General features: G+C 38.5%; 3 protein-coding genes across 12 annotated transcripts; 1 reads left to right on the top strand and 2 right to left on the bottom strand.

Annotated features, from left to right (window-relative positions):
* Positions 1–517: 517 nt before the first annotated feature.
* On the bottom strand, positions 518–20370 carry Pten (phosphatase and tensin-like protein). Of its 9 annotated transcripts, none has more exons than XR_013080093.1 (11): positions 19814–20369; positions 18084–18219; positions 17792–18005; positions 17485–17614; positions 17131–17409; positions 16909–17054; positions 16669–16832; positions 16306–16587; positions 16010–16196; positions 11541–11688; positions 518–535 (listed from the first exon to the last, which is right to left on the bottom strand). XR_013080093.1 is itself a non-coding variant. In XM_076770178.1 (11 exons), the coding sequence occupies exons 1-11, from the start codon at positions 20077–20079 to the stop codon at positions 7139–7141; spliced, it is 1908 nt and encodes a 635-aa protein (XP_076626293.1). In that variant the 5' UTR covers positions 20080–20370; the 3' UTR covers positions 5191–7138. The 9 variants fall into 9 exon arrangements, 7 of the variants coding, with proteins under 7 accessions (XP_076626293.1, XP_076626295.1, XP_076626294.1 ...); XR_013080092.1 differs by lacking the exon at positions 518–535 and adding an exon at positions 5191–7158; XM_076770178.1 differs by lacking the exons at positions 518–535; positions 11541–11688 and adding exons at positions 5191–7158; positions 7331–7414 and having other exon boundaries at positions 19814–20370.
* Positions 3319–5392, top strand: Mettl14 (methyltransferase like 14). 2 transcript variants are annotated; one of them, XM_076770191.1, is made up of 6 exons: positions 3319–3662; positions 3747–3923; positions 3999–4316; positions 4397–4779; positions 4870–5103; positions 5255–5392. In XM_076770191.1, the coding sequence occupies exons 1-6, from the start codon at positions 3606–3608 to the stop codon at positions 5259–5261; spliced, it is 1176 nt and encodes a 391-aa protein (XP_076626306.1). In that variant the 5' UTR covers positions 3319–3605; the 3' UTR covers positions 5262–5392. The 2 variants fall into 2 exon arrangements, with proteins under 2 accessions (XP_076626306.1, XP_076626307.1); XM_076770192.1 differs by lacking the exon at positions 5255–5392 and having other exon boundaries at positions 3606–3662; positions 4870–5212.
* Positions 20371–21364: 994 nt separating the features above from the next.
* Positions 21365–23871, bottom strand: LOC143344709 (outer mitochondrial transmembrane helix translocase). The gene is made up of 6 exons (XM_076771022.1): positions 23520–23871; positions 23140–23382; positions 22877–23078; positions 22622–22818; positions 22368–22546; positions 21365–22286 (listed from the first exon to the last, which is right to left on the bottom strand). The coding sequence occupies exons 1-6, from the start codon at positions 23673–23675 to the stop codon at positions 22160–22162; spliced, it is 1104 nt and encodes a 367-aa protein (XP_076627137.1). The 5' UTR covers positions 23676–23871; the 3' UTR covers positions 21365–22159.
* Positions 23872–24465: the final 594 nt, after the last annotated feature.

Here is a 24465-nt window from a genome sequence, read left to right as displayed (position 1 = left end):
ATAAATACGTCATTGCTCGAATACCTCCGTGCTCGTGTATACGCGAGATAGCAAAATTTAAACGGCCGGACTTACCGCGAACCAACCGCCTTGGAATTTCAAGCGAGTCTTGTCGCGATTCCGAGCCAATCATTGGCGAGTCGGTGCTTCGATTCGTTCGTTGAGTTTCCTTGGCGAATTATGCTCCTTCCGCGATAGAGGAAACCGTGATCAACGTATCGACGGTCTCGTACTTTTTAACGATCGTTTGGAGGTTTTCCCTCACGGTTCGCAGCGGTCGTGGCAAGGACTCCGACCGCGCGGCGATTTGAAAGCCAACTGATCGAGGAAGTCCCAAGAAACGCGAAATACTGCATAATGCTTGCACTCACCAGTGTTCGTGCCCGCCTCCGCCTCTTCGCGACCGCCTTATCTTGCTTATTTTATTTTCCTAAGTCGGGCTTTCACGTCGCGCTCTTTTCTTTCGCGCCCCTCGTAACTTTCGCTTTCGATCGCTGTGGCTCGCCTTTCCCTTCCAATCCCTCGAAGAACAACCCTGGAAATTCAAATAAATTAGCAACTACGAAGTTTCGATTTACGCCTTAGAACCATATCGCCGTGTTTGCCTTACTTATCCGTGCCAAATGTATTTTCAATTTGACTCGAAAGAAAGAATCATGGAAGTAAAAAAAAAGACAAGGAAAGAGTTCACTTACCATGTTGTGCATACATAAAAACTTTCAGGAAAAGTCAGTGAGTGGTTTGTCTATGCGATACGGTAAATTTTCAATGTTCTTGTTCGCTGCGCAGAGCACAAGAAACTCGAGCATTTTAAAACGGCATCGAACGGGAGACACCGACCATTAAATGCATGTTCCACCGTGAGAGGTCTCCGAAGTTCCATCGTTCGTTCCACCATAGACATAGCTATATGACAGACTGGAAACTCTATGAGATTTGGAATCTCTGAACTCAAGTACCGACCACAAGAAGAACCAGTAGCTTATGGCGCGTTTTTTGTAAACTAGATTTGAACCTAAAGAAACTTACTAAATTAATCCAACCATAACATTAGGATTATCTGAGTAAGTAAAGAATAAGTAATCTTATTCTATACCGAACCGATAACGTTGTGACACAGACGAGGTATACGAGTAGACCTCACATTCAATGTATCTTTTCGACCCATTTTTATGAGATTCTACAGCCCCGTTAATACGCATTGTTTGCATTTTGAAATACTAAATTCACGAGTTCATGAGTTATTGATGTTTTAAACATATACAGGGGAATCAAACATGGGTGGTTAGACATTCTCTCTTCGGTAAAGAATTTTTTTCTCGAAACTGCGTAGGATTTCGAGGGTATGAGTACTCACCAAAAATAATTGCAATTAACCCACACAACTAAAAATAATTTTTTTCAAACGATTTGAAATTTTTTAATTTCGCCGAAAATTTCTGCACTTTCTGAATTTTTAACTCGATAATGGTTAGGATTTCGGGGGTATGTGTATTCACCAAAAATTATTGTAATTGACCCCTGCAGTCAAAAATATTTTTTTTTAGAAAGATTTGAAATTTTGTTTTTCGTCGAAAAATTTAGGCACCTACCCCCTGTCGATTTTTCTTAAAAACTCGTTTTCGATTTTTAATAATTTTGTTTGACGCCCTACAGAAAAGTTGTCTAATACTTTTTTATAGGTACCCATGAGCTCTACTTCAGAAAAAAGTTTCATTGAAATATATTCACTATTGTAGGACTTATGGTTGATTGAAAATTGGACCATTTTTAAGGGGTTTTTCTAAGATTACGGGGTCAAGGAACAACTTTTCGATTATTTTTATAATTTCTACATATTCTCCACCAAAATACGCGTAGTTTGCTTTTTTAAACATTAAAATCGCCCAATCCGTTCAGAAGTTATGACGTTTGAAAGATTCGTAAGAAAATTCAAGCAGACATTTCTGGCCTGAAATTAGATTTTCGGTAAGGAATTTTTTTCTCGAAAATGTGCAGGATTTCGAGGGTATATCTATTCACCAAAAATGATTGTATTTTACCCCTGCAACCGAAAATAATTTTTCCAGAACGATTTGAAACTTTTCAATTTCGCCGAAAAATTTAGGCACTTACCCCCTGTCGATTTTTCTTAAAAACTCGTTTTTCATGTTTAATAATTTTGTTTGACGCCCTACAGAAAAGTTGTCTAATACTTTTTTGTAGGTACCTATGGGCTCTACTTTAGAAAAAAGTTTCATTGAAATATATTCACTATTGTAGGAGTTATGGCTGTTTGAAAATTGGATCATTTTTATGGGGTTTTTCTAACTTTACGGGGCCAAGGAACAACTTTTCGAATATTTTTATAATTTCTACATATTCTACACTAAAATACGCTTCGTTTGCCTTTTTGAACATTAAAATCCTTCAATCCGTTCAGAAGTTATGATGTTTTAAAGATTCGCATGAAATTTCGGGCAGACATTTCTGACCTGAAATTATATTTTCGATTAGGAATTTTTTTCTAAAAATTGGATAGGATTTCGAGGGTATGTCTATTCACCAAAAATGATTGTATTTGACCCCCGCAACTGAAAATAATTTTTTTAGAACGATTCGAAAATTTTTTTTTTCGCCGAAAAATTTTGACACCCACACTTCAGAGATAAAGTTCAATGAAGTACATTCTATATTGTAGGAGATGTGGTCGTTTGAAAATTGCGTTTTTTAAACCCTTCCATAGTGAACTCACATGAATTTATTCATAGTTACAACTGTCTGCCCATCAATACTAATTCAGTGAATAGTTTCTGACCTACCGTCATCCATGAAAAGGGGACGCTAAAATCACCTCCGAATTTTCAGGTCGGTATGGCAGTCAGAAAGTCAGGGTCACGAAAGTCCATAAGGTGAAAGGTCTACTCGTATACCTCGGCTGTGGTTGTGAATCGAAATGGAGAACAGGCCTCTAGAAACAGAAAATTCCATCGAGTAGCCAATCTATCGTACATATCGTTCGTGGCGTTAGAAACAATTAAGGAAGAGGTCGCTCGATAACAATGTTACTAGACGGCTGACCAGTGCCTAGAGGAAACTGCCCCTCCACTTATGCATACTAATGCACAGTCACGTGTACGTGAGCTCTTATTCTTCAGAAATTCGAGAAAGAAAAGGAATGTCAGCCTTTCCTTCTCGCTCTCTAAATAGCCGAAATATGACTTACTTCGAAGGCTTATATTCGCCTTCTTCTTCGAATCCCCGAAATTGTCCAAAACGTCGGAGCTCACGTACACATGACTGTAGATTAGTGTACGTAAATGGAGGGGCAATTTTCTCTGGGCACCGGTCTGTCGTCTGATAACACTGATGCAGTGGCACGTAAAACGTGTATGTTTATAATGGGAAAAATTGTATCTCCTAGCATCTGTCGATTGGAGCAAAGTATGAAACTCTGAATCGAACTCGTGATAGCGAATCTTACGATGAAATCGTTACATTCTGAACGCGTACACGTTTCCTAAAACTCTCGCGCGCGTTGCATCGATGCAGTGGTCATGCTGTGTATGCAACAACGAATAGTTACAAATTAGCGATAGATTGGACAGTTTCCGGACTAGGCAAATATGCTTAAGACGCTCCGCGAACGTTCGCAAAAACGCAAGAAGCTCCTAGCGCAAACGGTGAGGAAACGCTTCTTTCTCTCGTGTCTTATCTTTGAGGTTATGATTTACCAAACATTCGAGTACACATTGATTTCCCCGTAGCTGGGTGTTTCGAGCGTGGACGAGCTGCGACAGATTTTGGGGACTGATATCGACGACGCGCAGAAGAAAAGAATAAAATCAATATCCGAAAAGACGGAGAACGGAGTGAAAGATTTGAAGAACGACGCGACTACCGCCGACGAAATCGTCTACAAGGATTCCTCTACGTTCTTGAAGGTAAGCTAGCGCGTGCTTTGCAGCAAATATGTCGGTGACCGCGAAAACGATGTGTGCTTTTTTGAATCATCAAAGGGAACGCAGTCGTCGAATCCCCACAACGATTATTGTCAGCACTTCATCGACACAGGCCAGCGGCCGCAAAATTTTATCAGAGACGTAGGCCTGGCGGACAGGTTCGAGGAATACCCTAAGTTACGGGAACTGATTAAGTTAAAGGACGATTTGATAGCGGAAACCGCTACACCACCCATGTATCTAAAAACGGATTTGCTCGCGTACAATTTAAAGGAACTCAATTGCAAATTCGACGTGATACTCATCGAACCTCCGTTGGAGGAGTATCAACGCACATGTGGCGCCACAAACGTTCAACTTTGGAATTGGGATCAGGTGAGTAGAGATTAACGACGAAGAAAGTGAAATCGATCACCGGTGATCGGCAATGCGAGCGATAACAGTCACCTTGATAGATAATGGAATTGGACATCGGGGAAGTAGCAGCAAACAGGAGTTTTGTGTTTCTGTGGTGCGGGAGTAGCGATGGATTGGACATGGGACGGTTCTGCCTTCGCAAATGGGGATTCAGACGATGCGAGGATATTTGTTGGATTCGAACCAACATCAATAATCCCGGCCACAGTAAAAACTTGGATAGCAAGGCAGTCCTTCAGAGGACCAAGGAACATTGCCTGATGGGTATCAAGGGAACCGTGAGACGATCTACGGACGGTGACTTTATCCACGCTAACGTGGACATCGATCTAATTATATCGGAGGAACCAGAGTACGGCTCTATAGAGAAGCCCGTGGAGATATTTCACATAATCGAGCATTTCTGTCTCGGTAGACGACGGTGAGAACCGAGTAAATGAAATATAAAGACCTTGTATTGGGTTAGATATAATAAATAACGCGCGATTGATTCACGGTTTTCGTTCCACAGGTTGCACTTGTTCGGTCGAGACAGTACGATTCGCCCGGGATGGCTCACCGTAGGACCCGAACTAACGAACACAAACTTTAACGCGGACCTTTATACCAGTTATTTTGCAAATGGTCAGATTACGACCGGGTGCACCGAACGCATAGAGGCGCTTAGACCAAAGTCTCCGCCACCTAAAGGAAAGGTTCCCGGCCGTGGTAGGGGTGGGTTTAACCGAGGACGAGGCAGAGGAAGGTAAGACGGATTTTTGCACGCGATCGAATCGCGTGGGATACGAATTGGGGAAACGACAAAGGTGAAACAAAAAAAAAAATGTGCCGCTGCGATTGCATCGTAGAAAGAGCTTGTACTTCTCTTGTATTGTACGATATTTCTTACTTTACAGACTGTAATACCTCTTTGCGAGGGTACCGCGCTACCGAGTACTCCAAATTATTATCTCGTTTATAATTTTATGTTGATCAAGGCGCATCGATCTCGTATAAATAGTTACGACATTGAAACAAGTGGTATTGAAAATAAGCTAGATATAAAATTCGATTAATCCTTTTCGTGTCGAATACTCGCGATCGTTGCGTCTAATGTGTATAAAACGAAAAAAGCAAACAAATGAATTTGATCCTGTTCCGTACTCGTATCGTAAGATTTATAAAAATTTACATTCTTGTATATACATATCGTTGGGCCGCATTCGCGATAAATTTCATACGACTCGTGTCTGTAATATTTTGTAACGCAAACCGTGCGAATGTGTTTGAAATAAATCAATCAAATGAAGAAAACTAACGTTTGAAACAGTGTGTAACCCGATGCACGTTGCACTTGGACCGTCTTCCCGATGTATCGACGCGTTCAAGAGATCGAAGGAAGAACAACACGATTTGTCGAACAGTTCTAAAAATTTCCTAACTAATTGCTTAAAAACGATTATACAAAACATCTTAAGTATTACGCAATTTCTTAAAAAGCAAACGCAATTACTTCGAAACGCTTGAGATCCGGTCGTGTTACTTTGTACTTTGTACGCTGAGAAAATTGAAATTTCCATAAATAGATCTTACAATAATTAACTACATTTACAATTTGTATCCGATGACACGCGAAAACTTACAAACAAATTTATTGGTCCCAGTAAAGCTTCCGGTAATACAAGTGCGCTCGATAAATGGATCTTAATCTTCCTCGTTGCTTCGGATCTAGAACTTGCCGCGGTACGCGACGAAGAAACTAACCGCGTTCCGATGACAATGAATTCGCAATATTATTCTAACAAACTTTCACGAAATTCTGTCGAGCAACAACTAATGGTAACGTAAATGCGATCGCTGTCGCTTCGTTAATATTCGTACCTAAGCAAAAATTAAGTTTCTCGATCCGATTCGTTGAATACCGAACCGATAAGGAGAGGTCGCACCTGAGGGATCATCGATCTTATTCAAAGTATCAGAGTTTTTTTTTTATCCAGTGCTCGTTATTTACAAAGATTTATTTGTTTTCTTATTTATTAAACATAAACGTTCTCGACACATGTATATAGAAATTAAAAAATTAAATATCTTTGTAAATAACGAGCATTGGTAAAAGAGTTTGAATCCGCTTAAAAAAGTCTGAATAAAATGGGTGACCCGACACCTCCCCGCAAGAAGAAACCGTGGAAATCGTTGGACGAGTTAAAAAAAAAGACGCAATTTTCTTACAAAGAGAGAAAAATAAATGTTCGACGAGTCAACGGGTAAAGTTAACGTTGGTCGGTGCAAATAAAACTATCGTACGACTGACGTACGGTCGGCGGGATCGCGGAAAATGTTTCGTCGAACGCGATATTTGTTTTTCAGTATAAAAACGAAACGACGCGTAATTACGCGTATCGAGTCTCGGCGAGTTAAAACTAATCAACAATGTATGGTACATTGATCGTCAAAAGCGTAATCTGAGGTTCGATTAAGTCGACGTTAAAAACCGCGTCTCTTTCTTCTTTCTATTTGGAGTTGTTGCACGGCAATTAGTTGAAAGCGATCGTGTTTATCGAAGATATGCCGTGTCAACGAAGGAGACGTCATACAAACCATTAAACGATAATTAAGAAGAAGAAGAAACAAGAAATGAAACGCAAAAGGGAGGGGGAGGAGGGAATGCGGAGATAATGCGTGCGTACCGGTGAACTGGCAGAGACGCAGGCAGATTTCGTTGGCGATCGATCGATCGATTCGCTCGTAACGAGACGGTGAGTTGTAGTAAGGTCCCCGCCGGATCGGACTAGTTCGCAAAGTCACAAATACGTCGACTCCCCTGTAAGCAGAGTCAGCGTCAGTCTCGTGTAAGTTTCATCCGCACATAGATTAAAAAGGGAACGCAAACGTTATCGATGAAAAGAACCGTGAAAAGGAATAATTGCGCCGTACGCGTTTTCCGTGTCGAGATCGCGTGCGCGTTTTTACCTGCGATCGATGGAGGTGCGTACCTGCGGTAACAAATTTAAATGACTGCCTCTCCGATCGTCTACGTTCTCGCCTTTCCTTGTTTCGTACTCTACGTAGGACGTTACCTAAGCGTGTTCCATGGAGGCAAAGAAAATGATCGTTAAAACGCAATCGAAGAAAAAAAAAAAAGAAAAACAAAGCACCAAGTTAGGAAAGAAAATACCGCGACGTTCTCGCTCACTTGCGTCCTCCGATTTAGCTCGACGCTCGAAGAGGAACTCCGGTGAATTGGAGGGGAAGAAACTTGGACAGTTTGCTCGCATACAATATATCACAGAGAAAATAATGCATCTTATTTATATTTTTGAACATTCCGCATGAATCATATAAAAGTTAATCTTAAGAGGTGTCACTTATAAAACGGTATTCGTGAGCTTCGTAGGAGAAAAAATATGTTTGAGAAGCGTGTACGCGTCACGCGAAGAAACAATATCGCACATTACGTACACCATTATTATTGTGTTGAATGGGTAAAAAACGTATTTAGTAAGTTTACCTTTTTGTTTACATTTTAGGTGGTAAAAAATGAGATATCCGAACGCTCGCTAGTGAACTGACGCTAATTCAATGATTCATAGATGCGATTAATAAAAATAGTCCGAGCGAGGTAAATTTACTAATCCGTTCGAGGCAATCCGACCCGCTGCCCGATGTAATTCGCGCGTCTCTTTCGCTGTTTCCACCCCCAAACTCCGTTCGTTTTCTCTCGATCGTTTCGATTATACCTCGTTTCGACGACAAAAAGAAAATCGAGCGCAGGAACAGCGACACGCACGCGTCATCGGAATATTAATTTTTAAACTGTGGGAATGCGTTCCTCTCGACACACTATCGACATCTTTACGTAAACTGCACACTAACGTATTTACCGTAGCGTAAACTAATTCTACTTAAATCCATAATCTTACGATAGTACGTTATGTCTGCGAGCGGTGAGGTACGTATGAAAAATCGCCAGAGCGAACAATACCCGTTCGTCGCGTGATCAAACTTCTCGATTCGCTATCGGGATATCGGCCCCTTTTCTTCTTAGTTCGCTAGAATTACGTTCCATCCAGAAATCGGCCGGGAAAATGAACGCGAACGGGAGGACAAGTATCGCTTTTCGCGCGCCTCGCGACTGTTAAAAATTACAAACAACAATTTACACGCTAAACGATCGACGCGCGCGAGAGCGACGCCTGTCGATTGAGAAGCGACGTCGGCTCCGGACGACTCGATCGCAGTCGATTCTACGCGTCTCGGCGAGGTTATCGATCAACTTCGTTACAAAAAATAAGCTTTCGCCCTATCCCTTAGTCGAACTTAATCTAACTACAGACGTACTCGCGAAGGAATGATGTCTCGGGTTACTGTACAACGATCGCGGAAATCGAGCCGCTCTACGATCTAAGCCCAAGGCTCGATCGCGGATGACCGACTTTTTCTCACACTATTCTACATCCGTCTTCGTTGCTTTCAATTGGAAAAACAATAAAAGACATAGAGGATCGTGCGTAAAAAAAAATCGCTCGTCCGCAGCGAGTCTAAATCGAACGTTCTCGTCTCGTCTCCGCGTCGTTCCTATCGTCTCGAAACGGTTTAAGTAAAAACGATCTTAACCCCTTGCACTATAATATCGTGTGAGACTCGTGATACGCTCTGCGGGCCAAACATAAAACGCACGAGTCGGGCTCGTGTGGTACTATCGGACCAAACGTAAGATACAGACCCAACATCGTCTAAACGGAACTCATCCAAATCGTGTAAAGTTTGTACAAAGTATAACAAGTATAGTACATAATAAATTGTTTGTCTTTTGCAATGGAATGTTCGAACAGTCGAAAAGATCGACAAAATTCAAGATGGTTAAATCGATAATCGAAATAATATTTTTGTAGCCTCTCTAAAATTTCTTTTAGTCCCATGGTGAAGAGTCAAAGCGTTAAACGATAGCGTAAGGGGTTAAATGGCTCGTTGTTCGCCATGGCGCGTGACTCGTCGGTCAACAATGGCCGGCGTTTTGCTCGCTCGGCGATAGATCGCGATCGTTACGGTGACTTTACGAGTACATATGTTAGGTGTCTGCTTGGATCGGCTCGACGAGCACTCTTTTTCGTACCCTCGTTTCCGCTATCTCTAGGAACATCGCACGCTCTTCCGTTTCGTTCTAAGTACCTTTCGCTCTGGCGGCGCGGCCGCCAGCATCCGGGGATAGAGCGCGTGCAAAGACGAAGGAAAGAGTGTGTATATGTAAATAATCGTGAAAGAAGAGAAAATACGCAAAAAAGAAAACTAGTCACGGGGCTATCGTGTCGCGATGTACGAAAAAAGTACCTAGGTAGTTGGGAAGGACGGCGTCGGAAACGATTCTTCTTCGCACTCTCGAAACATCGCACTCTTTCGTAACCTCCCCCAGTCGACTTTTCGCCCGAGAATTAACAAGACTCGATTGTACGCACGAGGAGAACCATCCGAACGCGGTTTTCTAACAGAATCGGTAACGATCGAACCGCGCGAACGCCGCTTTCGTTTGTTACCGATTCGATGAAAAAATCGTATCGAGAAAACGGATCGTGAGCGTGATCAATTGTTCGCCCGCGAACAGCATAGCGTTCTTACGATCGCGTTTCCACGTTTGGTACAACGCACGATTGAAACCAAGATCTCGAGGAGTTGGATTTTTTTTTAGAAACCGCGAGAGCACAATTTCGAGAACCGAGAATAAAAGGAGCGAGTCCTGCCTAATCGATTCGTTCTTCTAAGTATGTATTTACAGCAACGCGAATCGTTCCGATCGATTCGATCGTTTTCACGGAGGAAGCAAATTTAACTTAAAAAGTAAACTGCGCCAATCTCGAACGAAAAGTAAGCGGCGTAGCTTCGTTCCTCCTCTCGGCATTACCATTACCATTATCATTATCAATATCGTTATCGCTATCATTATCGTTATTATTATTATTGTTGTTGTTGTTGTTCTTGTTCTTGTCGTCATCGTCGTCGTTGTCGTCGTCATTGTCGTCGTCATTGTCGTCGTTATTGACTTACAATTTATTAACGTTACGAAAATAGTCTTACTTCTTTTTACACAGCGTTATTTCCATCTGAATCGATAATCTATATAAACATAGTTTTTTCGTCATTCTACAGCCAAACGCAATTGCTCGTCGAGATACCGATTAGTGTCCTGTGTTTGCGTTCACGCCGGAACTCGACTAAACTTTAACATCGCGGGAATAGCCATCGATCGTGTTCGATTCATCGGCAAAATATAGGAAAAGCGTTACACAGAGCGCGTTACACGTATCGTTTAAACGATGAGCTTGAAATTTCTCTTTGGCGATTTAAATTCTTCCTCGTTCTCTGTCGAACGTTGTACTTGCACGATACGTTACGTTTGAAGAATTTGCAAGCTCGTCGGTCATGAGTATAAAAATTTTCGCTCGCTCTTGGAAAGCTTCCATTTATATTTATATTCGTACGTGCGCATGTATACGTATATACACACACACACACACATAAATTCTAATAAAATTCCAAGACGCGACGTACCCAGACGACTTTCGATCCGACGATGTTCGACCGAAATTTTCAATTTTTCGATCGAATCGAGGTCCAAAACTACCTTTAACAAACCGAATGATCGTCGTAAAAGTCGTCCGGGTGATAGCCGCGTAACAGATAAGTCGTTTCGGCATGCTGCGAAACCAATATGGTACGTACAGTACGACGGAGCAAAGATTTGCCCGCGGAGGGAAAGAAGGGAAGGAAGAATGTTGTTAAGCACAGTAGAGGGAACGATGAGACGAAAATATTCAGAGACATACGCGCGTGGAAGAAAATTGTTTCGAGTAAAACTTCTGCTCGAAACGGAAACAGATACAGAATGCAAACGATATACTATGTATAGTTGGCGAAACAAATATAACGAGTTTCTCGACGCACTCTGTCTGATCCTGTTAATCCATTTTCATTTTTCTCGTTCTCGCTATATTTCTTCCACCAAGTATATCTTGAGGAGAACGAGTGTTGAAATTTGGAGACGATTCGTTGGGTCGGGACAAGCGATGTTCTGACTACATCCTACTTTCGTTGATTACGGGACATCGTTTCTTCGGCTCGTCGGGTCTATTACACGTCAATTAACAACATTCTATGTATCGTCGAACGAACGCAAAGTTCGTTCGAACGATTTAACGATAAAGACTATACCGTTGAGTGTCTAAGGTTCGCGTGTCGACGCGCGAACGACACCGCAGTCGAAAGGTGTACCAGGATGATCGACGATGAACTCACAAAACGTCTATCGTTCCTCCGTTCGAGAGAAGGCGGTACCGGCCAACACGCTGGTCCATGTCCACTAGGGGTGAACAGACACACAGACACATTTGGTCAGTAATCGCATATGCTTGTTAACTTAACTCGATTACTAAATCTAGGCGGTGGAGGGCAAAGTGAAGTAGTTCTCTTGCAAACAAATTTCTCTTCTCCGCATCTTTCTTTATACCGTTCGTGTTCATGCAAATCTATCGAATCTAATAAAAATTGTTCGATTCTCCGTCGCTCTCTCCTCTCTTTACCACCTGTTTAGCCGGTAATAAACGCGGAAAACGGACTGCTCGACCACTCGTACCCCCACCGTGTACAATTCGCGAGGACGTTCAACGCCAGATGTTACACTCGCGCATGCGAAGGAAAAAAGAAAACAAGAAAGCTAGATGCACCGGGTAAACAACATAGAAATATGCAATGCATTCCTCGAGAGATCGAGAAGAACGAAAGATACTCGAAGCTGAAACAACGGTCGTATAAAACTGAGGAATAAAATGGCCGTGCGAGATAGCAGCTTCTACGAAGCGATTAAAATTGATCGGTATTTGATCCAACGAGGGGGCAACTGCAATGTACATATTTGGGGATCCTTGATTAGGCGGAAATGTTGTCTACGCTTAGAACGCATCCTAAACGATAATCTGCCCGAGTTATTATTTAGAATGCGTAGCTTACAATCTCGTAGACGATTTCAGCGAAATTTTAGGACCCCGATACTTCACAGTCGGCCGTGAAAACTACATCTAAGAAAGCGTTACAAACTATGTGCGAGTTTCCTGGCCAAAAAGCTGTGAAAAGGGAGAAAAGTTCGTAAATGCAAACGAGGAAAATAAAGGAACCGACGGGTGAGTACTAAAAAGATAACCAAAATATGTTCAACGAGGGAATTCGGAAAGTGAAGTTTACCTTTTACGGAGAATCGGAAGACGTAAGTAGAAGATACTCTAAGTAGTGCGATATTGTAATTGTAATGCATATATGTGCGTATGCGTGTGTGTATCTGTGTGTATAATATTATCCTTAAACTATTTGTTACAGGAATATATATTTATAACATAAAACTACGTTTAAAAACCGCTAACACTTTATTAGCGACAATAGTAATAGTAATAATAATAATGGTAGTAATAATAATTAATAATAATAATAGTAGTAATAATAATAATTAATAAGAATAAGGATATAACAACGGTACAATTAATAATCATAAGTATAATAGTATCACAAAATAATCGTTACACGATACATAATAGAGATGCTGTGTATCAATTTCACATATTTCAGACGTTACAAAAATCTGAAAACTACGATTATGAACTATTAACATGCAACGATACGAGAACCAGAATAAAATTAAAACGTCTAGGGGCATTGATATTCGTTCGATATTCCTAATGATACGATGAAAGAGAAGATCGGTTTAAAAATCTATTTTTACCGTCAACAACAACAATTGTCAGGCTCCTATAAAGTTTCTGTACTCATGCACTACGCGTTAAAGTCAAGAGAACTGTTTACACGTATTCAAGTGTACTACGATCTAAGACGGTAAAAGATCCAGGAAGGAACTATCGACAAAAGATACAGCTTTCAACGAGTATCTAAACATCTAGCCCCTGTGTTTTCGAAAATTGCCCAATTACTTCGATATTTACTACATATTTACAAGTCTAGTACGTACGAAATTGTAACACTATATTAAAGGCTTCAGAGATATATGCACTAATCGATCGTAATAAAAATTCTTTAACGTTTGGAACTTTATAACTCTGTCGCGCCTTTCTCGCTAACAAAATTACAACAGTAACAATAATCGCACGATTTCTATAAAAATGTTCGTAAATCCTTCCGCTTTATTCATATAAAATTGCAAATTATCACACTTTCGAACGAGCTGATTATCCGAAGACGATAAATTTAAATTCTTTGCGAGTATAAAGTAATTTCTGGTCGTGTCTTTGCTTTAAAAATTACGCTACCATAAAAATGAGAAAAGTACAAAAAGGAGATTAATTTTTGTTTTCGTTGTACCTTTTGATGCGTGAAAATTGAAAAACAAGCCAGGGACAATACTGTACGAAAGACGATGAAAACGAATAGTCTCTCGCTGAAGGAACGCATACGTGAGAAAACGTTCGTCGTATTTTAAACAATAACGACCTTGAACTCTAATTAACTTATCAACAGATTGCGGTTACTTAGCGGTATACGTATTCACGTCGTAACAATGTCCACGTATGTACAACAATATTAAGATTAGCAATCGTCTGCTCGAGAAGCGATATAACCGACAGAAATACAATTATAGCTTCGAATATATTTGCACATTCTGTTTCCTTCTTCTCGATCGATGTCTAAAACTTTTAGTTTCGTACAGTTATTGCAATTCTTGTCTCGAAAAAAATACAAACGATTTTTGAATCAATTTTTAATACAAAAAAAAAAAAAAAAAAAAAAAAAAAAACGGATACATTATTCCAACTACGAACAAATGTTCTAACGATTACATAAGACGTCCGAACACCTATAAAATATCAGTTTTAAGACCGCTTCTTTAAAACTGAATTTTACGGTATCGCTCGATATGTATCTCCGTGTGTATATTCGATGGAAATTTTATGCCATTTTGCGTTCGTACCAGGAATTACTTTCGCAAATAAGAAACAAGATAGAAAAAGATGAAAAGGAATAATTTATGATTAGAAAATATACGCGTGCCGGTACAACGAGAAAACTTTTAATTTTCTTAACTTAACGTAACTCGATCTACTGATACTTTTCGAATTTCCACGCATGGTGGTTACTTTCCGTCGCGATAATTTAATCTACAGTATACGATAATCTATTTGAAATAAAATGTACCTTGACGTCAATGTGAAAATCGTATTTACCAGACATCAAGGAATAAATGTTTAGAAAATTGCACAGCCTGTTCATATTTAACATATTTCCGTTACAAAATCGAAAGAATGAAATTTTCTGTACATGTAAACATTATCTTACAAGCTTCGACCACAACCGTTCGTTCGCACACAAATCTACGCGTATTAGCTTTGTTACTTCCAAAGAGTTAACGATCACAAGGAATAAGGCGATCAGAACATACTTAACTCGTCTGTCTCACCTCTCTTCACAATTCCACGAAGAACACAAACACAAACGGTGAAATCGATACAAGTAAAAATCATCGCGTTATTTGTCCCCGTACTTATTACGTTGGTCAATTTTTTCTACAAATTGGCTTTGTCATACAATTTCAAAACAAATACTAGTTCCGTACATAGTACGTTATTTATTATAAAATTGCTTTAACGCTACCGACGATATACCTCGATTCCGACGCTCTGAATTTTCTTATCTAATATTAAATTCAACTACTCCGGGCAATAATAGCTAACAGTCAACAAAGCGAAATACTTGGAAAGTTGAATGAAAAACAGATAGAACCTAAACAAAGGTCAAAGTATAGGTACGTTTTGAGATAACTGCTAATAAATACCGAATAATTTCCGTTTAAAATCATAACCAGTCGAGTACTCCAATACCTTAATATTTTCAGAAAAATAAATTACTTGTGGCATATACGCTACCAAAGAGACATTTAACATCGTATTTTACGATTATTTTTCATTCGGAACACTCAATAACCATATTTAATATATGGCGCGTCAATGTAAAAATGTTCAGTTGAACAGAAATAGAATCGATCTTTCAACTAGCTTCGACATTATAATACAAATTTCAGACATTCGATCGATGATCGATAATAATATATCTCATCGAAAGAATAGAAAACGAAGTAGGTTAAAATTATATTGGTTTCTCAAAAATTCATCCTTCAACATTTTTTAATTAAATTCTCGATATATATTGATAACGTTGATGCTATATTAATTTCTCTAAAAATATATACTTTTCCAAATTCATCGTTTAACTTTACGATATACGTGTAACGTTATGCGACAACAAACGATAAAAATAAAATCGATGCATTTGAACTGACCGAATGCTCAATAGTTTTCCATGCTGGCATAACAAAGAAAAGCTAAATAGTACGGAGTGTTTTCTTTTTACATAACCTGTAAAGCTTGAATGCCAGTTCAGAGAACTCAGCTTTTAAGTACAAAGATAAATATACTACGTATCTAACGTGGCTGAACGTACGAGTGCCGAAGAACATTTCACATTACTAGTGCTTTGTCGATGACTATTTCTACTTGTATCCCCTCGCGAGAGTAAACCCTTTGCAGTTTCTCTGAGACTAGCTCTTTGGTGGGTACTAACGTGTGTACGGCTACTGCTATGTGTAAGGGGATGGTGATTCACCACCAGAGATGCAGAGGACTCACCAGATTCCCCATCTTCATCTCCGGTTGTATCTCCGGTTGTGTCGCATTCGCTGCTATCCGCTTCACTGGATTCACTGGGAGTTTCTTGTCCCCCTATTCCTATTTGTATACCCTCTCCCGTTCTGTTCGTTGTCGCTGGCACAGTTTGCGATATACTACCGCCCATTTGGTGCATAAATAAGCTAACCTGCAACATTCAAGCGGTCTCGAATACAGCATTTGTTGCAATTTGAACGGTAGCTGTTCAAATTTAAGATGTCTGTTGCTCTTATCGCGGATGAAAACAATGTACTCACTTTAAAATCTGCACTGTACGCTTTGTGATGTTTATCCTTGTGCGCATCATCCAAGCCCCATTTGTCTATACTTAAAACGAGAGTAGGTGGCATAGGTCCGAGACTAGCCAGCGATCCTGCTCTAGGCTTCATATGTGACACGACCATAGGTAATTCCATAGTTGTACCGTCACAACTTAATGCCCTCGTTGAACGCTCGACTGGTAACTCTCCGTTATCGTATTCTGGCGTTAAGTAGTCTCGCACAAAGAATGTATTGAACCAAAAATGAAACAATTTTTCCTGCACACGGAGCAAAGAAATCGATTTTAATTACTATATTACAACATTTTCTAGTCGAACAAAGACCTAATAATAAAATACCTTCCGCTTCATTTTTGGTCTATTAAAGAAATCCACGCGTATATCTCCCGTCAATGCAACACTGTGTTTTAAAGGAATGGAGACAGTATGCATTCCTTTTCGTACTTCCACTATATCTGAACTAAATATTCTCTTTTTCGATTCAGATATTACACAATGCAGATCTACAAAGAAACTGTATGTAACCTTATGCTGCATATAATTTCCGTAACGAGTGTTATGGATTTTGTTTATTCTTACATCCTTGACCTCCGTGAAAAATAGGTGCTGGGTCTAGTTGTATTTTCCGTAATAACAGTGTGACTGGTTGATAACTCAAACCCTCTTGGACAAGAGTAGCATAATAATCCACGTACCGCCTCTGAGAAGGTATCGTTACCCCCTTCCTAAACCAGAGATACCACCCGTAAAACCCGACTAAATACGCGCGACAACGATTATAGAGCTAGTTATTAGAATTACCTATCGTGTGTCCTTTTAGTTCCATAATAGTTAAGGGCTTCTGTGGCAGTAGGAAATTGTTTCGTGTGAAGAAGGTAGCAACAAACCATTACGCCCGTCCGACCTTTACCCGCTTTACAATGAACTACAGCTACATTTTCTTGGTGTTGAGAAAGCCATTGGTGCACGTCTTCGCAAAACGGTTTGATCTGATCCAGCATTGGTGGATTATGATCATCGAATGCGTAAGTCGCTACCCTTTGCTTAAATTTCTTAAAGTCGTAAGACCTTTCTGAACATCTAAAAGGTAAAATTTCCTGAAATTACCTCATTTTATTTGTACCGCGTAATCGCAATGCACTGTTCGAAACTTACAGATTATAAATTTTATAATGATCTTTGTGTCTGAATTCCAATAGCTTAACAACATCGTCTATGTGATTCCTATATACCCCTTCTAATTTTTCAGCAGGGAAACCCATTGCTATTAAATTATCCCTTATATCTATTAGTAATATATAAACAATTGAGGAACATATCAACGAAATTATGTTCTCGTATTAATAGTAAGAACGTTTTCAACAGACATGAACCTTTTGTTAATTCGTTCTTACTACCTTCAAAGCCTCATAATACGCGTAATACGCGACATAAACATCGACGATTATGGTGAAAAGGATACATGTGAGATCAAGATCAAAACCATCTTCTGTGAAACGCTTACGACGTTTGCTTACTAATCCCTTAATGCGGTTAGTCATCTTCATATTACTGATAGTGTTGGCCATGCTCGGCTGACTGTGTTTCAAATCTTCTGCCTCGATTCGAACAAATTCAGCACCCACTTCTTCCCTACACTTTTCTTCTGCTTCTTCTTTTTCAAATAACTTTTTAGCCTGAAGAGAAGAAGGTACTCATTTATCAATTATCTGAGTTTCCATCTTTTCTTTTACAGATAAACTAATAGAGTTTACCTGTGGCTTACGAGCCAAGGCTTCGCAAGAGCCCAGTTCTGGTCCTCTTTGTTCCTCCAGACAAACATGGAGGGGTATTACTGATGCTGAGATATGCTCTGAGATTTTATTATTTAGCCTGCTGCCTGTAGGTCTCCTGCAGGAAAAGCATATACCCATCAATTCCCAGAGCATGTGTGCTTTCTGTTATCCATTTCATTCAGTTCTTATTTGTTTTTTTAATAATTTATCACGCGATTATAATTTAGGTTTAATGTCACCATGACCATCACCAGTTTGTCGCAAACATTAATATATAATTCACGCAAAAGTGAAACTTGATCAAATGTAAGCACACTGCACGACACAATACACAGATGGACACGATGCAAGCATTTCTGTTCAACAAATAATAATTACAGATTTCTGTGGCTACAGAAGCTACAGAAACACAAGGCAACCAAAGACATTTATGACACAGTGTGACCTAATCTTTCACGCAAGAAGTATCGATGATCAAACAACAGGCTTACCTAAAACCATTGCTAAAGGAAAGTGATAAAAAGACGGGTGACGGGTTGCTAATTGCAATTGATATAACACACGTATAAAAGATGAGACATTTGACCCATATCTTTATAACGACTATCAAGAAATACGTTATACATAGACACTGGCAAGTGGTAGGAAAATCACGATCAAGGTGAAGGAAAAAAATGAAAATAAACATATATTACAATTTAAACGTAAGCGTTAAATGTAATATCGTTGAGAACACGTTCGCGTAAATACTGGAAAATGAATTTTCGTATCGTTCAACGACACAATCAAAATCAAATATTAACTAGAAACATTTTCAGCGTTTCGTAAAACTACAATCACAGAGTCTCGTGTTCTACGGTAAGTTAAAAACATACATAAAAGCGGTAAGAAAGAATCGCATTCTACACATTGAAGACAAAAAAAAATGAAAGAAAAAGAAACAACAGTTTTCGCGAATCGCGTTCACTTGGTTACGAGTTCGTTATCGAAAGAACATTACTCGTAAGAAAACGCCGTGTAGAAGCGTCGACAAAAAGTTAGGTTAAGCACCGTTCGCAATATCACAGAGGCCACTTAACACCACGGTACATTTTCATGCCAGTTTCACTGATACACCATTCGTGCTCTGCTTAATCAAGAGTTCACATGTCGTTCGCGGAGGATTTCCTCGAGACTTGAAAAAAATCGTTCGAAACATCATACTAGTTTTGAAAAGTAAAGAAGCAATATTTTCTGGCGTATAACATGGTATTCGGCCCAATACTTTCGGAACATGTTCAACCGTGCTATAGCGGCACTCCCAGTTACGGTAAATTTCTAAGAAATAACATTAACATCGAGGAAGATTTCTCAGGAGATCCATAGGTTCCGTTTTGTCTAGCTTCCTTATGATCGACAAGATTTGTTTAATCACTCGAGACGAGAAGTGAACTCGTTTAAAGAGCTCCATTCACAGTAGGATCACGTTTCAGTAGCACAATCGTGTCATCGTGTCAAAGTATTAGCACGAGCTGTGATCCATGGTCTATCACGAAGGTACAGCGGTTTTCGGGTATGCAATTCGACAGATGCATCGAACACATACACACTCACATATGCGCTCATGAGAAACAATAGCAATCTCTATGATGCTCCCTCGCTTTGACAACGTAGTTAAAAGTATAGCACGTAGGTATATTGCTACACGCATACGTGACACGCACACTCACCAACAATGCATAGGATCATGCACCGCAGGTGTTGCAGAGAACAGTCCACTCTGCGAACGTACGCCACGATGCTCTATGCAGAATTTTACGGTCGATCGTACCGGAATCCGGCCGCTGCCGTCGTTCTTCTTTTCGCGTCTCGCATTTCTTCGTTGACCAGCCAACAAAGTGAAACCGAATGGAAAAATGGATAAAGAGTCACGCTTAATTAGCGAACGGAAGTACTCTTTGTAACATCCATTTCGAGCACAGTTTACATCCGACATGAAATCGAAAGTCTCTCGCAGCCACCTTTGTCACTAGGAGCGCCATTCACAATGACGCGTTCGTACCGCGCTCGATTGCGCCTCTTTTTCTACCACCCGTTTGGTTACCGCGTTTACCTCCGTTCCAAAGAAAATGTTCTCGTCTGTTCACGGTGCGCCTCCGACTTTATAGCCGTAGCTCACCGGTCAAAAGGAACAGAAGGGGAAAAGTAAAGGCCTGTGGAGGCTTCGTACTCTTAGATGTTTCATTCCCGGAAACTTCTGCTGCTACTTAGACGCTCTGTTAGTATCCTTTTCTCTGCGCATGCGTTTTCTTTTTCCCCATATTTTTCCGCTATTTCCACTTACTGATTATTCGCGCCGAATCATAAGGAATCTTCTTTCCTCACGAATTCTGTAATCGATGCAACTTCTTTTCGTGCGATCAAACTTTTTTAATAATCTTTATTCTCTGCGTGTTTATTCATTGGCTAAATATTTCATCTTCTTTTAAATCGGCCAATTGAAATTTGGAAAAATAATACATGGATTCATATCTTGTAAGAGGAAGTCACTAAGTTTTCTTACCCCTTTTCTTTCGCTTGTTATTTTATTCAACAAGATGAAAGTCTCAGGTAAACAAAACCATGTGACTGCAACAAACTCTTATTGGTGCACTGCCTTCAGTCAAGAGTGTATTATAAGTACGATGCACATTGAGTCGATAAATATAATTTTATATATATTTTTAGTTATGTTACTTTATTTAATATCTTTATATATTTTGTTTTAGTGATTTATACACAGCATAACTGTAATTATTATACATAAATAGTAACTTACATAACTTTTATCGAATCAGTATCTATGCGGGGCACAGTGCTTCTCGGTTACGGTCCTGTTGCAAGGTACAGGATTTTCTTTACGTACGTTTATCACCTTGCTGAACAAAGTATAAATGTTTTTATTAAAATTTGTTAATAAATTGTTGATCCAACCAATAATGTTAATATAATAAATTATTATTTACTATATACGTATACTTGAGCTCAATACGTTCAGCTACACTACAATTATACATACAAAAAGTGTACTATAAAAGTAAATGGAAAAGGGAAACTTTGTAACTATTTACAAATTATATTGAAAATTTTATTAATCCTTTGTTGTAGTCCTAACTGTTTAAGGTTACTAAAATCATTAATTTAATCAATTAAGTACTGCACCGATTTAATTTAATAAATTAAGTTCGTTCTTACAATACGTTTGTACGACAGTTAATTTCCATGCAAGTAACAATGGCACGTTAAAGTTTGTAAAAATTTACTTTTTATGATACATTATTTTGAACACGTATATACATTTAAAATACATACGTATGGATGCACATAAAGATGAATTTTAAAAAAATTACGCTCGTATTTAAGAATTTCCGACAAAACAAAATTTAATCTACCACGTAAGCAAAAATGAAGAAGAAATAAATTGTAACAATGAAATATAAGTACGGGAAGATTTTATTCGATTTTAATTAAATCAATCAGGGATCTTTAAAAAATACACGTTTTTCTATACCCTTCGTAAAATTATGAATCACGTTAAATATACGCGATATATACGGCTGAACTGCATCCCATTTGTTATAAAGTTGTTCTCTCTTTAATTAATACATTCTATAATTTCATGTTACATGTATATTACATCTATTTAACATGCGTAAACTTTGCTTTAAAATTGTTAATTACGCACCAATTACGTACTTTTGAAATAATTTAATGTTATTGCAAATTAACAAAATTAAAAGTTTAAATATATCTAAACATGTTTTTACTGTTGAGACTTTTAAATCTCGTATCGTGTTCTTATGGAAGAATTGTCCCAATGTTTTGATATTCAATTACCTAGCTGCATTAGAGATTAAGTAACATTGCATCGGTGTCATTTGACCCTTGATGCAATTAACCTAAAATCACTGACATATTCGAACAAAAAATGTAAAAGTTTAATATCAATTGGTTTGTTTTTTTGTATTGATATTAGTATGTATTATAAATATATAATACTTATTTTTTATTATAATGGTTTGTTTTTTTCTGTTAATCTACATACTCAGAGCACCCGTATGTATCTTAGATGCTCTTATTTTGTTATATGATGTAAGAAGATCTTCCATCATAATAGGTCGTATAGTATCATATTCTTCATCATCAGTATACATACTTGATTTTCTGTATAAAAAGAAGAATCGATCACAAACAAATTTTTATAGAAAACTTCATATCAATAAATGATTGATATTTAATAATTACTGTGTATGAGTGCGTAAATAGTCTCGGACACGATAAACAGATGCATTTCTACAAAGTTCCCGCAAATCTGAACCAGAAAAACCTTCCGTTATATTTGCCAGTCTCGAGATATCCACATCTTCATCTATTGGCTCATTCTCTAATATTAATTTTAAAACTTGCATTCGTTGAGGCTCTTTCTACAAAAGTAGACAGTTATTGTAAATTTAATGTACACTATGTGCATGAACATTTATCGTTCAATTTTTATTTACTGGTAAGGAAATGTGAAAAGTAGCTGGCATCCGTCTAAGAATTGCTCTGTCTAAGTCCTGTGGTCTATTGGTAGCACCCATAATTATTACTGTGCAAGACGAATCTGTTATCAATCCATCCCAAAGAGACATAAATTGTGCTTTCATCATTGCAGTGGCTTCATGATCCTGCGAATTTCTGGTTCTTAAGAACGAATCTGTGAAACAGTATGTATCATAATGAAAGTCTATATTCTGAATTTCTTTACAACTGACCTATTTCATCGATAAAGATGATGCATGGTTGAAGTTTTACAGCAAGTGAAAAGACTGCTGCAGTTAATTTTTGACTTTCCCCATACCATTTATCAGTCAAAATGCTTACATCTAAGTTAATAAAGCACATTTTAGTTTCTTTGGCAGTTGCTTTAGCAATCATTGTTTTACCACAACCTGGTGGTCCATGTAACAATACCCCCTATGAATGAAATCCAAGTTACAAGAAGAACTCCTTAATAATATGTACATTATATGCATACTTTTGGTGCCTGAGTTAATTGAGAATCTTCAAACAATTCTTTTCGTTGTATAGGTAATATAACTGTTTCTTTAAGTTCTTGAATAATATTTTCGAGACCTGCAATATTCTCCCATGAAACTCTAATCTCTCTAGGATTCACAATGTGGTTTGCTATCATCATTTCATAATCTGTCAACTGATCCATGTCTACTGACCATAATAGATTATCCATTTTGGTCAATTTTTGTAACTGCTCACGTGCCTAAACATTATTCAAAGTCATGCTTTTTTGTATTTTCAAGGCAAGCATGTAAAGAATAAGGTTATTTTCTTATTTGATGGATTGTACAGGTTATATAAGAAAATGTTCTAAAATACGCAGAATGGTAAATTTCTAACCCTTTTCTTGGCTCTCTTTTTTGCTTTGATCGTGGGATCCAATTGATTTATAATCCATTTCATGCTAAAAAAACCAACGGCTGCAACAAAAGATGCTCTTGCCACAAGTACGAATATCTCTGATCGTGTATATCCAATTCCGTTGGCAACATTCATTGTTTATTTTTATTTGTTTAAAATTCACTTAAAAATTAATTCGTTCTTCATGTAAAGCACTAAACCGCGTTGCGCAAATTATGCTACTTTGCCGTACACCTCAAACTTTTACTCGATGTTTCCTGAGAAAAGAACAGTCGCAAACGATAAAGCGAGAGAAAAGAGCAGAACATGCGCATATCATTCGTGTACACGAAAGACATCAAAAATTATATTGCAAGATTCCTGCGATGATCAGAACTAATAATATAATTCTTAACGAAATATGACTTGAATTCAGCATATTATCCAAATATGTTAAATCACATGTTCATAATTAAATTAGAACATTACAGTCAGATGTTTTTCATGCAAGGAAGTTCCGTTTCTTCGTATAGGTGTATTATACTTTCGATTTTCTTTTTCTGGTTTGTTAGTCAATTTTATTTTTATATGTTGCGTGTCGCTCAAAGTAAAAATTATTACTTCTTGTGCGAATGAGACGCGAGTATTATAGTAATACACCGACGAAGAATACGCTCAAAGAGCATATCCCATCTTGTGCAAGTTAATTACACGCGCCTTGATGTAATAACGGCTAAAACTCTGATGAAGAGGGGCTCTTATCTATAACATTAAGCTTGGTGAAACCATGAACCACCAACGGACTATCTTTTATCCTAATGTTATTTCGTAAATAAGTAGAGCCATTAATTAAATACGCGTATGAGATTATAATTCACGCGTAATTTCACCACAAAATTTATTATTTCTTTCCTAAAGATATAAAAGTAATTGTTCCAGTTCGTTT

The sequence above is a fragment of the Colletes latitarsis genome, chromosome 8, assembly GCF_051014445.1.
Source record: "Colletes latitarsis isolate SP2378_abdomen chromosome 8, iyColLati1, whole genome shotgun sequence".
NCBI classification, from domain to species: Eukaryota; Metazoa; Arthropoda; class Insecta; order Hymenoptera; family Colletidae; genus Colletes; species Colletes latitarsis.
The sequence above is the reverse complement of the archived record's forward strand: the minus strand, read 5'-3'. Positions and strand labels throughout refer to the sequence as shown.